At 50.1% G+C, this 16944-nt stretch overlaps 1 protein-coding gene across 2 annotated transcripts in view; it reads right to left on the bottom strand.

Moving 5' to 3' along the window:
* Positions 1-5446: 5446 nt before the first annotated feature.
* LOC135050204 (interferon alpha/beta receptor 2-like) overlaps positions 5447-16944 on the bottom strand; it is an 86474-nt gene continuing 74976 nt past the window's right edge. For both annotated transcript variants that reach the window (XM_063956457.1, XM_063956456.1), the window contains exon 8: positions 5447-6386. In XM_063956457.1, coding sequence (XP_063812527.1) covers positions 5709-6386 — 678 coding nt within the window. In that variant the 3' untranslated portion in view covers positions 5447-5708. The remainder of the gene's footprint in view (positions 6387-16944) is intronic.

Raw genomic sequence — 16944 nt, 5'->3', positions numbered from 1 at the left:
AGGCACCACAATAGGTTGGTTCACATGAAAAGCTGATACCACCTTAGGAAGGAATTGGGAATGAGTCCTCAATTCCGCCCTACCCATATGAAAAATCAGATAAGGGCTTTTGTATGACAAAGCCGCCAATTCTGATACACGCCTGGCCGACGCCAAGGCCAACAGCATGACCACTTTCCACGTGAGGTATTTTAGCTCTACGGATTTAAGTGACTCAAACCAATGCGACTTCAGGGAATCCAACACCACGTAGAGATCCCACGGTGCCACTGGAGGCACAAACGGGGGCTGAATATGCAGCACTCCCTTAACAAAAGTCTGAACTTCAGGCAGTGAAGCCAGTTCTTTTTGGAAGAAAATGTACAGAGCCGAAATCTGGACCTTAATGGAAACCAATTTTAGGCCCATAGTCACTCCTGACTGTAGGAAGTGCAGAAATCGACCCAGTTGAAATTCCTCCGTTGGGGCCTTCCTGGCCTCACACCAAGCAACATATTTTCGCCATATGTGGTGATAATGTTTTGCGGTCACATCTTTCCTAGCCTTAATCAGCGTAGGAATGACTTTCTCCGGAATGCCTTTTTCCTTTAGGATCCGGTGTTCAACCGCCATGCCGTCAAACGCAGCCACGGCAAATCTTGGAACAGACAGGGCCCCTGCTGCAGCAGGTCCTGTCTGAGCGGCAGAGGCCATGGGTCCTCTGAGATCACTTCATGAAGTTCTGGGTACCAAGCTCTTCTTGGCCCATCCAAAACCACGAGTATAGTTCTTACTCCTCTCCTTCTTATTATTCTCAGTACCTTGGGTATGAGAGGCAGAGGAAGGAACACATACACCGACTGGTACACCCCACGGTGTTACCAGAGCGTCCACAGCTATCGCCTGAGGGTCCCTTGACCTGGCGCAATATCATTTTAGCTTTTTGTTGAGGCGGGACGCCATCATGTCCACCTGTGGCCTTTCCCAAAAGTGTACAATCATTTGGAAGACTTCTGGATGAAGTCCCCACTCTCCCGGGTGGAGGTCGTGCCTGCTGAGAAAGTCTGCTTCCCAGTTGTCCACTCCGGGAATGAACACTGCTGACAGTGCTAACACATGATTTTCCGCCCATCGGAAAATCCTTGTGGCTTCTGCCATCGCCATCTTGCTTCTTGTGCCGCCCTGTTGGTTTACATGGGCGACCGCCGTGATGTTGTCTGACTGGATCAGCACCGGCTGGTGTTGAAGCAGGGGTCTTGCCTGACTTAGGGCATTGTAAATGGCCCTTAGTTCCAGAATATTTACGTGTAGGGAAGTCTCCTGACTCGACCATAGTCTTTGGAAGTTTCTTCCCTGTGTGACTGCCCCCCAGCCTCGAAGGCTGGCATCCGTGGTCACCAGGACCCAGTCCTGTATGCCGAATCTGCGGCCCTCTAGAAGATGAGCACTCTGCAGCCACCACAACAGTGACACCCTGGCCCTTGGAGACAGGGTTATCAGCCGATGCATCTGAAGATGCGACCCGGACCACTTGTCCAACAGATCCCACTGGAAGATCCTTGCATGGAACCTGCCGAATGGAATTTCTTCGTAAGAAGCTTCCCAGGACTCGCGTGCATTGATGCACCGACACCTGTATTTGTTTTAGGAGGTCTCTGACTAGAGGTGACAACTCCTTGGCCTTCTCCTCCGGGAGAAACACTTTTTTCTGTTCTGTGTCCAGAACCATACCCAGGAACAGTAGACGCGTCGTAGGAACCAGCTGCGACCTTGGAATATTCAGAATCCAGCCGTGCTGTTGTAGCACTTCCCGAGACAGTGCTACTCCGACCAACAACTGCTCCCTGGACCCCGCCTTTATAAGGAGATCGTCCAAGTACGGGATAATTATAACTCCCTTTTTTCGAAGGAGTATCATCATTTCGGCCATTACCTTGGTAAATACCCTCGGTGCCGGGGACAGACCAACGGCAACGTCTGGAATTGGTAATGACAGTCCTGTACCACAATTTTGAGGTACTCCTGGTGAGGAGGGTAAATGGGGACATGCAGGTAAGCATCCTTGATGTCCAGTGATACCATGTAATCCCCTTCGTCCAGGCTTGCAATAACCGCCCTAAGCGATTCCATTTTGAACTTGAACCTTTGTATATAAGTGTTCAAGGATTTCAATTTTAGAATGGGTCACACCGAACCGTCTGGTTTCGGAACCACAGACATTGTGGAATAGTAACCCCGGCCTTGTTGAAGGAGGGGTACCTTGATTATCACCTGCTGGAAGTACAGCTTGTGAATCTGCCGCCAGTACTATCTCCCTTTCTCTGAGGGCAGCAGGCAAGGCTGATTTGAGGTAACGGCGAGGGGGAGTCGCCTCGAAACTCCAGCTTGTATCCCTGTGATACTACTTGTAGAACCCAGGGATCGACCTGTGAGCGAGCCCACTGGTCGCTGAAGTTCCCGAGACGTGCCCCCACCGCACCTGGCTCCACCTGTAGAGCCCCAGCGTCATGCGGTGGACTCAGAGGAAGCGGGGGAAGATTTTTGATCCTGGGAACTGGCTGTCTGGTGCAGCTCTTTCCCTCTTCCCTTGTCTCTGTGCAGAAAGGAAGCGCCTTTGACCCGCTTGCTTTTCTGAAGCCGAAAGGACTGTACCTGATAATACGGTGCTTTCTTAGGTTGTGAGGAAACCGGAGGTAAAAATTTTTCTTCCCAGCTGTTGCTGTGGATACGAGGTCCCAGAGACCATCCCCAAACAATTCCTCACCCTTATAAGGCAGACTCTCCATGTGCCTTTTAAAATCAGCATCACCTGTCCACTGCCGGGTCCCTAATACCCTCCTGGCAGAATGGACATTGCCTTAATTTTGGATGCCAGCCGGCAAATATCCCCCTGTGCATCCCTCATATATAAGACGACGTCTTTAATATGCTCTATGGTTAGCCAAATAGTATCCCTGTCGAGGTAACAATCTGACAGGGTAACAGACCACGCTGCAGCAGCACTATCCATGCTGAGGCAATTTTAAGGTCTCAGTATAGTACCGGAGTGTGTAAATACCGACTTCAGGATAGCCTCCTGCTTTTTATCAGCAGGATCCTTCAAAGTGGCCGTATCCTAAGACGGCAGTGCCACCCTTTTTTTTTACAAACGTGTGAGCGCCTTATCCACCCTAGGAGATATCTCCCCACGTGACCTATCCTCTGGCGGGAAAGGGTACGCCATCAGTAATTTTTTTAGAAATTACCAGTTTCTTATCGGGGGAACCCACGCTTCTACACACACTTCATTCACTCATCTGATGGGGGAACAAAACACTGGCTGCTTTTTCTCCCCAAACATAAAACCCTTTTTTAGTGGTACTTGGGTTAATGTCAGAAATGTGTAACACATTTTTCATTGCCGAGATCATGCTACGGATGTTCCTAGTGGATTGTGTATATGTCTCAACCTCGTCGACACTGGAGTCAGACTCCGTGTCGACATCTGTGTCTGCCATCTGAGGTAGCTGGCGTTTTTGAGCCCCTGATGACATTTGAGATGCCTGGGCAGGCGCGGGCTGAGAAGCCGGCTGTCCCACAGCTGTTACGTCATCCAGCCTTTTATGTAAGGAGTTGACACTGTCGGTTAATACCTTCCACCTATCCATCCACTCTGGTGTCGGCCCCACAGGGGGCGACATCACATTTATCGGCATCTGCTTCGCCTCCACATAACCTTCCTCCTCAAACATGTCGACACAGCCGTACCGACACACCGCACACACACAGGGAATGCTCTGACTGAGGACAGGACCCCACAAAGTCCTTTGGGGAGACAGAGAGAGAGTATGCCAGCACACACCAGAGCGCTATATAATGCAGGGATTAACACTATAACTGAGTGATTTTTCCCAATAGCTGCTTGTATACACAATATTGCGCCTACATTTTGTGCCCCCCCTCTCTTTTTAACCCTTTGAGCCTGAAAACTACAGGGGAGAGCCTGGGGAGCTGTCTTCCAGCTGCACTGTGAAGAAAAAATGGCGCCAGTGTGCTGAGGGAGATAGCCCCGCCCCTTTTTCGGCTGACTTCTCCCGCTTTTTTATGGATCTCTGGCAGGGGTATTTTACACATATATAGCCTGTATGACTATATATTGTGTAGATTTGCCAGCCAAGGTGTTTAATACTGCTGCTCAGGGCGCCCCCCCCCCCCCCCCAGCGCCCTGCACCCATCAGTGACCGGAGTGTGAGGTGTGCATGAGGAGCAATGGCGCACAGCTGCAGTGCTGTGCGCTACCTTGGTGAAGACCGAAGTCTTCTGCCGCCGATTTCCAGGACCGTCTTCTTGCTTCTGGCTCTGTAAGGGGGACGGCGGCGCGGCTCCGGGACCGGACGATCGAGGTCGGGCCCTGTGTTCGATCCCTCTGGAGCTAATGGTGTCCAGTAGCCTAAGAAGCCCAAGCTAGCTGCAAGCAGGTAGGTTCGCTTCTTCTCCCCTTAGTCCCTCGTAGCAGTGAGTCTGTTGCCAGCAGATCTCACTGAAAATAAAAAACCTAAAATATACTTTCTTTTCTAGGAGCTCAGGAGAGCCCCTAGTGTGCATCCAGCTCAGCCGGGCACAAGATTCTAACTGAGGTCTGGAGGAGGGTCATAGAGGGAGGAGCCAGTGCACACCAGGTAGTCCTAAAGCTTTCTTTAGTTGTGCCCAGTCTCCTGCGGAGCCGCTATTCCCCATGGTCCTTACGGAGTTCCCAGCATCCACTAGGACGTCAGAGAAAGAGAGACTACAGATTGGCTGAGCACAGGAGGCAGTGGCCAACTAATTTATGGGGAGTTGAGTAGATAGCTAGTAATAGGTAGTATAATGGGGGAGGGAGAGGTTTCATAATTTATTGGATGAAATGAAAACGGTGCAGGAAACGGAATTAAACATGTACAAACCAAGGGGCCGATTCAGACCTGATGGCTGCTGTGCGTTTTCTCACAGGCTGCGATCAGGTCTGCACTGCGCACACGTATGCACTGCAATGCGCAGGCGTGACGGACCGCAGCAACGGGGATCACCGGTCAGCGACGGGTTGGTGCGAAAATTCCGCACGCACTGGCGATCGCAAGGAGATTGACAGGAAGAGGGCATTTGTGGGTGGCAACTGACCGTTTATAGGGAGTGTCCGGAAAAACACAGGAGGGACCAAGCGTTTTGTGGGAGAATTTCTGACAACAGCTCCGGCCTCGATCATCGCAGTGTGTAAGTCCTGGGCTGTACAGAGAATGCACAAACTGTTGTTTGTGCAGCTCTCCAGCACAAGCGATCGCACACCTGCACACATACAATACCCTCCCCCTATAGGGGCGACTACCTGATCGCAGGGAGGTAAAAAACGCACGATCAGGTCTGAATCACCCCCCCCCCCCCCCCCCCAAGACATTTTAGTGGTTTGAGGGTTGAAACGCCTTTGAATGAAAACTTGCACTAAAACCAGATCTACGTTTCAAATGATTTTACTTTAAAATTGGAGAACATAACGAGCAGCATAAGAACAGGTTATAATATGGTTGTGCTATCATAATTGGTGAAGCTTAGTAACAATGGTTCCATTATTTTGTAAACATGTGGTTGTATATACAAACAGGTTACGTATTGACCTGATAATACAGGATGTCCCCATATTTTCACATTAAGAAAAGAAAAAAAAACAACCGACTGCCAAAAAGGAACAGTGGTCATAAAAAACATACAATGTCCGGTTACCTCCTCATGTACCCAGAGGAAAGGTGTTCATCAGAACCATCATTTGAGTTACTGTCCTCCTCTTCTTCCTCACTGCATCCGCCCTCAAATCTAGGCATTCTTAGTTCATCAATACTTATGTCACAGGGGAAATCTCTACAGTTTTCTGTGTCCAATGTAATCCCAGCTAGCTGTGGACTCATTAAAACCACTGGCTCCGCCTTTGGAGCCCCTTGTAAGCCTGTCCAGGCATCCTCCGGATCCGCTATGGCTACAGAGTTTAAATTGATGTCAAAAACTCCACTGTTGCTGAACAGGGAGCTTGAAGTCTTATTCAATGCATTTACTGGCAAAGGCGTACTGGAAGAGCAGCTGCCTTCTGATACTGCAGAAGAGATGTCCAGGCCTGCTGAAAGCTGCGCAGAAGTGTCTTCTTCAGAAGAGTCACTAGGTGGCCCGCTGGATTCTTCAGATGAAGACGTAGCCGAGGGCGGCTGATCACCACTGCCCGTGCCACTGACGGACTTGGTCAGGAACGGCTTTCTGCTTGCGTAGCCTTCCCCGCAGGATTTCTCTTTATCCTTGATGTCCTCCACCTCAATTTTTTTCTCCATGATCTCCACGGGGACGATGCGTGTCGACCAACCAAAGTCATTGCTTCCACTAAACGCACTTGGTGATGCCGGGATGGATTTCTTGAAGAGAAAGAAGACAGGTACTGTTAGAGACACACCAGGCTATACGCATTAAGAATCGCATACGGTCAGGCTCACCCACCCTCCAATACGATCATGGAGTCAGAAATATTAACACTGAGTTTTGGATTCTATTGGACGCAATGTCGCAGTCGGACGCAGTTGAGCAGTCCAACAATTGAGCATCCGTAGGCCGCGGCCACAGATGTCGCAGTTACAATTGAGATGCACGGGGAGGTGGCTATCAGACGCACACGATGGTCCGTCTTATGCCCGTGCTATGGGAGTCACGGCTATAGAGTCGGTACACCAAACCCACGACTACTCTATTTAACTACTGTCCATATCCAACTATTTCATGAATGGCAAATGTATTTTTATAAGTAACAAATCTACTTTAGTAAAATGGTAGCACAAGGCATCGTCATCACCACCACATACACCAGGCCACTTACACTGATATTTATCTATATTTTATAAAAATTTCTGTAGAAACTTTGAAAAATTCAAATGAAAGTATATATGCAAAATATGCACCATATACTGTAACGTTGCCATCGTAATGCGGACTAGCTGAACTCTAACAATAGAGCTGACGTATCTGTGCATGCCGCAAGTAAAGTCATGCAGTATTTTCCATGCAAGTAAAATTGAAAAAAATAAGATTTTACTCACCGGTAAATCTATTTCTCGTAGTCCGTAGTGGATGCTGGGACTCCGTAAGGACCATGGGGAATAGCGGCTCCGCAGGAGACTGGGCACAAACTACAGAAAGCTTTAGGACTAACTGGTGTGCACTGGCTCCTCCCACTATGACCCTCCTCCAGACCTCAGTTAGGATACTGTGCCCGGAAGAGCTGACACAATTAGGAAAGGATTTTGAATCCCGGGTAAGACTCATACCAGCCACACCAATCACACCGTACAACTCGTGATACTATACCCAGTTAACAGTATGAAAAACAACGAAGCCTCTCAACAGATGGCTTCTCAACAATAACCCGTTAGTTTAACAATAACTATATACAAGTATTGCAGACAATCCGCACTTGGGATGGGCGCCCAGCATCCACTACGGACTACGAGAAATAGATTTACCGGTGAGTAAAATCTTATTTTCTCTGACGTCCTAAGTGGATGCTGGGACTCCGTAAGGACCATGGGGATTATACCAAAGCTCCCAAACGGGCGGGAGAGTGCGGATGACTCTGCAGCACCGAATAAGCGAACTCTAGGTCCTCCTCAGCCAGGGTGTCAAACTTGTAGAATCTAGCAAACGTATTTGACCCCGACCAAGTAGCTGCTCGGCAAAGTTGCAAAGCCGAAACCCCTCGGGCAGCCGCCCAAGAAGAGCCCACCTTCCTCGTGGAATGGGCTTTTACAGATTTAGGATGCGGCAGTCCAGCCGCAGAATGCGCAAGCTGAATTGTGCTACATATCCAGCGAGCAATAGTCTGCTTCGAAGCAGGAGCACCCAGCTTGTTGGGTGCATACAGGATAAATAGCGAGTCAGTTTTCCTTACTTCAGCCGTCCTGGAAACATATTTTCAAGGCCCTGACTACGTCAAGTAACTTGGAGTCCTCCAAGTCCCTAGTAGCCGCAGTCACCACAATAGGTTGGTTCACGTGAAAAGCAGATACCACCTTAGGGAGAAACTGGGGACGAGTCCTCAATTCTGCCCTATCCATATGGAAAATCAGATAAGGGCTTTTACATGACAAAGCCGCCAATTCTGACACACGCCTGGCCGAAGCCAAGGCCAACAACATGACCACTTTCCACGTGAGATATTTAAATTCCACGGACTTAAGTGGTTCGAACCAATGTGACTTTAGGAAATTCAACACCACGTTGAGATCCCAAGGTGCCACTGGGGGCACAAAAGGGGGCTGAATATGCAGCACTCCCTTAACAAAAGTCTGAACTTCAGGCAGTGAAGCCAGTTCTTTCTGGAAGAAAATCGACAGAGCCGAAATTTGGACCTTAATGGAACCCAATTTTAGGCCCATAGTCACCCCTGACTGTAGGAAGTGCAGGAATCGACGCAGCTGAAATTCCTCCGTTGGGGCCTTTCTGGCCTCACACCAAGCAACATATTTCCGCCATATGCGGTGATAATGTTTTGCTGTAACATCCTTCCTAGCTTTAATCAGCGTAGGAATGACTTCCTCCGGAATGCCCTTTTCCTTTAGGATCCGGTGTTCAACCGCCATGCCGTCAAACGTAGTCGCGGTAAGTCTTGGAACAGACAGGGCCCCTGCTGCAGCAGGTCCTGTCTGATCGGCAGAGGCCATGGGTCCTCTGATATCATCTCTTGAAGTTCTGGGTACCAAGCTCTTCTTGGCCAATCCGGAACCACGAGTATAGTTCTTACTCCTCTTCGTCGTATTATTCTCAGTACCTTGGGTATGAGAGGCAGAGGAGGGAACACATAAACCGACTGGTACACCCACGGTGTCACTAGAGCGTCCCCAGCTATCGCCTGAGGGTCTCTTGACCTGGCGCAATATCTTTTTAGCTTTTTGTTGAGGCGGGACGCCATCATGTCCACCTGTGGCCTTTCCCAACGATTTACAATCATTTGGAAGACTTCTGGATGAAGTCCCCACTCTCCCGGGTGGAGGTCGTGCCTGCTGAGGAAGTCTGCTTCCCAGTTGTCCACTCCCGGAATGAACACTGCTGACAGTGCTAACACGTGATTTTCCGCCCAACGGAGAATCCTTGTGGCTTCTGCCATCGCCATCCTGCTTCTCGTGCCGCCCTGTCGGTTTACATGGGCGACTGCCGTGATGTTGTCTGACTGAATCAGTACTGGCTGGTTCTGAAGCAGGGGTCTTGCTTGACTTAGGGCATTGTAAATGGCCCTTAGTTCCAGAATATTTATGTGTAGGGAAGTCTCCTGACTTGACCACAGCCCTTGGAAGTTTCTTAACTGTGTGACTGCCCCCCAGCCTCGAAGGCTGGCATCCGTGGTCACCAGGATCCAGTCCTGTATGCCGAATCTGCGGCCCTCTAGAAGATGAGCACTCTGCAGCCACCACAACAGTGACACCCTGGCCCTTGGAGACAATAGGTCCCACTGAAAAGTTCTTGCATGGAACCTGCCGAATGGAATTGCTTCGTAGGAAGCTACCATCTTTCCCAGGACTCGCGTGCAGTGATGCACCGACACCTGTCTTGGTTTCAGGAGGCCTCTGACTAGAGATGACAGCTCCTTGGCTTTCTCCTCCGGGAGAAACACTTTTTTCTGGTCTGTGTCCAGAACCATCCCCAGGAACAGTAGACGTGTCGTAGGGACCAGCTGTGACTTTGGAATATTGAGAATCCAACCGTGCTGTTGTAGCACCTCCTGAGATAGTGCTACCCCGACCAACAACTGCTCCCTGGACCTCGCCCTTATCAGGAGATCGTCCAAGTACGGGATAATTAAAACTCCCTTTTTTCGAAGGAGTATCATCATTTCGGCCATTACCTTGGTAAATACCCTTGGTGCCGTGGACAGACCGAACGGCAACGTCTGGAATTGGTAATGACAATCCTGTACCACAAATCTGAGGTACTCCTGGTGAGCATGGTAAATGGGGACATGCAGGTAAGCATCCTTGATGTCCAGTGATACCATGTAATCCCCCTCTTCCAGGCTTGCAATAACCGCCCTGAGCGATTCCATCTTGAACTTGAATTTTTTTTTTATATATGTGTTCAAGGATTTTAAATTTAAAATGGGTCTCACCGAACCGTCCGGTTTCGGTACCACAAACATTGTGGAATAGCAGCCCCGTCCTTGTTGAAGGAGGGGCACCTTGACTATCACCTGCTGGGAATACAGCTTGTGTATTGCCTCTAACACTGCCTCCCTGCCTGAGGGAGTTGTTGGCAAGGCAGGTTTGAAGAAACGGCGAGGGGGAGACGTCTCGAATTCCAGCTTGTACCCCTGAGATACTACTTGAAGGATCCAGGGATCCACCTGTGAGCGAGCCCACTGATAGCTAAAGTTTTTGAGACGGGCCCCCACCGTACCTGACTCCGCCTGTGGAGCCCCAGCGTCATGCGGCGGACTTGGCGGAAGCGGGAGAGGACTTTTGCTCCTGGGAACTGGCTGTATGTTGCAGCTTTTTCCCCCTACCTCTGCCTCTGGGCAGAAAGGACGCGCCTCTAACCCGCTTGCCCTTATGGGGCCGAAAGGACTGTACCTGATAATACGGTGCTTTCTTTGGCTGTGAGGGAACCTGGGGTAGAAACGCTGTCGCTGTGGAAACAAGGTCCGAGAGACCATCCCCGAACAACTCCTCACCCTTATAAGGCAAAACTTCCATGTGCCTTTTAGAATCTGCATCACCTGTCCACTGCCGAGTCCATAAACTCCTCCTGGCAGAAATGGACATTGCACTAATTTTAGATGCCAGCCGGCAAATATCCCTCTGTGCATCTCTCATGTATAAGACAGCGTCTTTTATATGCTCTATGGTTAGCAATATAGTGTCCCTGTCTAGGGTATCAATATTTTCCGACAGGGAATCTGACTACGCAGCTGCAGCACTGCACATCCATGCTGAAGCAATAGCAGGTCTCAGTATAATACCTGTGTGTGTATATACAGACTTCAGGATCGCCTCCTGCTTCCTATCAGCAGGCTCCTTTAGGGCGGCCGTATCCGGAGACGGTAGTGCCACCTTTTTTGACAAGCGTGTGAGCGCTTTATCTACCCTAGGGGGTGTTTCCCAACGTGACCTATCCTCTGGCAGGAAAGGGTACGTCATTAGTAACCTTTTAGAAATTACCAATTTCTTATCGGGTGAAGCCCACGCTTCTTCACACACTTCGTTTAATTCCTCAGATGAGGGAAAAACTACTGGTAGTTTTTTCTCCCCAAACATAATACCCTTTTTTGTGGTACCGGGGGGTAATATCAGTAATGTGCAACACATTTTTCATTGCCTCAATCATGTAACGTGTGGCCCTATTGGAAGTCACATTTGTCTCATCGTCGTCGACACTGGAGTCAGTATCCGTGTCGACATCTGTGTCTGCCATCTGAGGTAGCGGGCGTTTTAGAGCCCCTGATGGCTTTTGAGACGCCTGGGCAGGCACAGGCTGAGAAGCCGGCTGTCCCATGTCGTCAAACCTTTTATGTAAGGAATTGACACTTTCACGTAATTCCTTCCATAAGTCCATCCACTCAGGTGTCGACCCCGCAGGGGGTGACATCACATTTACTGGCATCTGCTACGCCTCCACATAATTTTCATCATACATGTCGACACAGCTGTACCGACACACCGCACACACACAGGGAATGCTCTGACAGAGGACAGGACCCCACAAAGCCCTTTGGGGAGACAGAGAGAGAGTATGCCAGCACACACCAGAGCGCTATATAACACAGGGATCCCACTATAATGAGTATTTTTTCCCTTATAGCTGCTTATATTAAATATATACTACGCCTAAATTTAGTGCCCCCCCTCTCTTTTTTACCCTTCTGTAGTCAGGACTGCAGGGGAGAGCCAGGGAGCGATCCTTCCAGCGGAGCTGTGAGGGAAAAATGGCGCCAGTGTGCTGAGGGAGATAGCCCCGCCCCTTTTTCGGCGGACTTCTCCCGCTTTTTATGGAAATCTGGCAGGGGTATTTTTACACCTATATAGCCTTACTGACTATATATGGTGTAGATTTGCCAGCCAAGGTGTATTATATTGCCCTCAGGGCGCCCCCCCCCCCCCCCCAGCGAGTGTGAGGTGTGCATGAGGAGCAATGGCGCACAGCTGCAGTGCTGTGCGCTACCTTGTTGAAGACCGAAGTCTTCTGCCGCCGATTTTCCGGACCACCTTCTTGCTTCTGGCTCTGTAAGGGGGACGGCGGCGCGGCTCCGGGACCGGACGATCGAGGTCGGGTCCTGTGTTCGATCCCTCTGGAGCTAATGGTGTCCAGTAGCCTAAGAAGCCCAAGCTAGCTGCAAGCAGGTAGGTTCGCTTCTTCTCCCCTTAGTCCCTCGTAGCAGTGAGTCTGTTGCCAGCAGATCTCACTGAAAATAAAAACCTAAATTATACTTTCTTTTCTAGGAGCTCAGGAGAGCCCCTAGTGTGCATCCAGCTCAGCCGGGCACAGAAATCTAACTGAGGTCTGGAGGAGGGTCATAGTGGGAGGACCCAGTGCACACCAGTTAGTCCTAAAGCTTTCTTTAGTTTGTGCCCAGTCTCCTGCGGAGCCGCTATTCCCCATGGTCCTTACGGAGTCCCAGCATCCACTTAGGACGTCAGAGAAAATAAGAATTTACTTACCGATAATTCTATTTCTCGTAGTCCGTAGTGGATGCTGGGGACTCCGTCAGGACCATGGGGATTAGCGGCTCCGCAGGAGACAGGGCACAAAAGTAAAGCTTTAGGACTAGGTGGTGTGCACTGGCTCCTCCCCCTATGACCCTCCTCCAAGCCTCAGCTAGGATACTGTGCCCGGACGAGCGTACACAATAAGGAAAGATTTTGAATCCCGGGTAAGACTCATACCAGCCACACCAATCACACTGTACAACTTGTGATCTGAACCCAGTTAACAGCATGATAACAGAGGAGCCTCTGAAAAGATGGCTCACAACAATAATAACCCGATTTTTGTAACAATAACTATGTACAAGTATTGCAGACAATCCGCACTTGGGATGGGCGCCCAGCATCCACTACGGACTACGAGAAATAGAATTATCGGTAAGTAAATTCTTATTTTCTCTGACGTCCTAAGTGGATGCTGGGGACTCCGTCAGGACCATGGGGATTATACCAAAGCTCCCAAACGGGCGGGAGAGTGCGGATGACTCTGCAGCACCGAATGAGAGAACTCCAGGTCCTCCTCAGCCAGGGTATCAAATTTGTAGAATTTAGCAAACGTGTTTGCCCCTGACCAAGTAGCAGCTCGGCAAAGTTGTAAAGCCGAGACCCCTCGGGCAGCCGCCCAAGATGAGCCCACCTTCCTTGTGGAATGGGCATTTACAGATTTTGGCTGTGGCAGGCCTGCCACAGAATGTGCAAGCTGAATTGTACTACAAATCCAACGAGCAATCGTCTGCTTAGAAGCAGGAGCACCCAGCTTGTTGGGTGCATACAGGATAAACAGCGAGTCAGTTTTCCTGACTCCAGCCGTCCTGGAAATATATATTTTCAGGGCCCTGGCAACGTCTAGCAACTTGGAGTCCTCCAAGTCCCTAGTAGCCGCAGGCACCACAATAGGTTGGTTCAGGTGAAACGCTGACACCACCTTAGGGAGAAACTGGGGACGAGTCCGCAGTTCTGCCCTGTCCGAATGGAAAATCAGATATGGGCTTTTGTGAGACAAAGCCGCCAATTCTGACACTCGCCTGGCCGAGGCCAGGGCCAACAGCATGGTCACTTTCCATGTGAGATATTTCAAATCCACAGATTTGAGCGGTTCAAACCAATGTGATTTGAGGAATCCCAGAACTACGTTGAGATCCCACGGTGCCACTGGAGGCACAAAAGGGGGTTGTATATGCAGTACTCCCTTGACGAATGTCTGGACTTCAGGAACTGAAGCCAATTCTTTCTGGAAGAAAATCGACAGGGCCGAAATTTGAACCTTAATGGACCCCAATTTGAGGCCCATAGACACTCCTGTTTGCAGGAAATGCAGGAATCGACCGAGTTGAAATTCCTCCGTGGGGGCCTTCCTGGCCTCACACCACGCAACATATTTTTGCCAAATGCGATGATAATGTTGTGCGGTCACCTCCTTCCTGGCTTTGACCAGGGTAGGTATGACCTCTTCCGGAATGCCTTTTTCCCTTAGGATCCGGCGTTCAACCGCCATGCCGTCAAACGCAGCCGCGGTAAGTCTTGGAACAGACAGGGTCCTTGCTGAAGCAAGTCCCTTCTTAACGGCAGAGGCCATGGGTCCTCTGTGAGCATCTCTTGAAGTTCCGGGTACCAAGTCCTCCTTGGCCAATCCGGAGCCACGAGTATAGTTCTTACTCCTCTCAGTCTTATAATTCTCAGTACCTTGGGTATGAGAGGAAGAGGAGGGAACACATACACTGACTGGTACACCCACGGTGTTACCAGAGCGTCCACAGCTATTGCCTGAGGGTCCCTTGACCTGGCGCAATACCTGTCCAGTTTTTTGTTGAGGCGGGACGCCATCATGTCCACCTTTGGTTTTTCCCAACGGTTCACAATCATGTGGAAGACTTCCGTGTGAAGTCCCCACTCTCCCGGGTGGAGGTCGTGCCTGCTGAGGAAGTCTGCTTCCCAGTTGTCCACTCCCGGAATGAACACTGCTGACAGTGCTATCACATGATTTTCCGCCCAGCGAAGAATCCTTGCAGCTTCTGCCATTGCCCTCCTGCTTCTTGTGCCGCCCTGTCTGTTTACGTGGGCGACTGCCGTGATGTTGTCCGACTGGATCAGCACCGGCTGACCTTGAAGCAGAGGTCTTGCTAGGCATAGAGCATTGTAAATTGCCCTTAGCTCCAGTATATTTATGTGGAGAGAAGTCTCTAGACTTGACCACGTTCCCTGGAAATTTCTTCCCTGTGTGACTGCTCCCCAGCCTCTCAGGCTGGCATCCGTGGTCACCAGGATCCAATCCTGAATGCCGAATCTGCGGCCCTCTAGTAGATGAGCACTCTGCAGCCACCACAGAAGAGACACCCTTGTCCTTGGAGACAGGGTTATCCGCTGATGCATCTGAAGATGCGATCCGGACCATTTGTCCAGCAGATCCCACTGAAAAGTTCTTGCGTGAAATCTGCCGAATGGAATCGCTTCGTAAGAAGCCACCATTTTTCCCAGGACCCTTGTGCAATGATGCACTGACACTTTTCCTGGTTTTAGGAGGTTCCTGACTAGCTCGGATAACTCCCTGGCTTTCTCCTCCGGGAGAAACACCTTTTTCTGGACTGTGTCCAGAATCATCCCTAGGAACAGCAGACGTGTCGTCGGGATCAGCTGCGATTTTGGAATATTTAGAATCCACCCGTGCTGTTGTAGCAGTACCCGAGATAGTGCTACTCCGACCTCCAACTGTTCCCTGGACTTTGCCCTTATCAGGAGATCGTCCAAGTAAGGGATAATTAAGACGCCTTTTCTTCGAAGAAGAATCATCATTTCGGCCATTACCTTGGTAAAGACCCGGGGTGCCGTGGACAATCCAAACGGCAGCGTCTGAAACTGATAATGACAGTTCTGTACTACGAACCTGAGGTACCCTTGGTGAGAAGGGCAAATTGGGACATGAAGGTAAGCATCCTTGATGTCCAGGGACACCATATAGTCCCCTTCTTCCAGGTTCGCTATCACTGCTCTGAGTGATTCCATCTTGAATTTGAACCTTTGTATGTAAGTGTTCAAAGATTTCAGATTTAGAATAGGTCTCACCGAGCCGTCTGGCTTCGGTACAACAAATAGTGTGGAATAATACCCCTTTCCCTGTTGTAGGAGGGGTACTTTGATTATCACCTGCTGGGAATACAGCTTGTGAATTGCTTCCAATACTGCCTCCCTGTCGGAGGGAGACGTTGGTAAAGCAGACTTCAGGAACCTGCGAGGGGGAGACGTCTCGAATTCCAATCTGTACCCCTGGGATACTACCTGTAGGATCCAGGGGTCCACTTGCGAGTGAGCCCACTGCGCGCTGAAACTCTTGAGACGACCCCCCACCGCACCCGAGTCCGCTTGTAAGGCCCCAGCGTCATGCTGAGGACTTGGCAGAAGCGGTGGAGGGCTTCTGTTCCTGGGAAGAGGCTGTCTGCTGCAGTCTTTTTCCCTTTCCTCTACCCCGGGGCAGATATGACTGGCCTTTTGCCCGCTTGCCCTTATGGGGACGAAAGGACTGAGGCTGAAAAGACGGTGTCTTTTTCTGCTGAGAGGTGAGTTGGGGTAAAAAAGGTGGATTTTCCAGCTGTTGCCGTGGCCACCAGGTCCGAAAGACCGACCCCAAATAACTCCTCCCCTTTATACGGCAATACTTCCATATGCCGTTTGGAATCCGCATCACCTGACCACTGTCGTGTCCATAAACATCTTCTGGCAGAAATGGACATCGCACTTACTCTTGATGCCAGGGTGCAAATATCCCTCTGTGCATCACGCATATATAGAAACGCATCTTTTAAACGCTCTATAGTCAATAAAATACTGTCCCTGTCCAGGGTATCAATATTTTCAGTCAGGGACTCCGACCACGCCACCCCAGCGCTGCACATCCAGGCTGAGGCAATCGCTGGTCGCAGTATAACACCAGTATGTGTGTATATACTTTTTAGGACATTTTCCAGCTTCCTATCAACTGGCTCCTTGAGGGCGGCCGTATCAGGAGACGGTAACGCCACTTGTTTTGATAAGCGTGTGAGTGCCTTATCCACCCTAGGGGGTGTTTCCCAACGCGCCCTAACTTCTGGCGGGAAAGGGTATAATGCCAATAATTTCTTAGATATCAGCATTTTTTTATCGGGGGAGACCCACGCATCATCACACACTTCATTTAATTCTTCTGATTCAGGAAAAACTACGGGTAGTTTTTTCACACCCCACATAATACCCTTTTTTGTGG

The sequence above is a fragment of the Pseudophryne corroboree genome, chromosome 2 (assembly GCF_028390025.1).
Source record: "Pseudophryne corroboree isolate aPseCor3 chromosome 2, aPseCor3.hap2, whole genome shotgun sequence".
In the NCBI taxonomy this organism is placed as follows: Eukaryota; Metazoa; Chordata; class Amphibia; order Anura; family Myobatrachidae; genus Pseudophryne; species Pseudophryne corroboree.
This window is presented reverse-complemented; position numbering and strand designations above follow the sequence as displayed.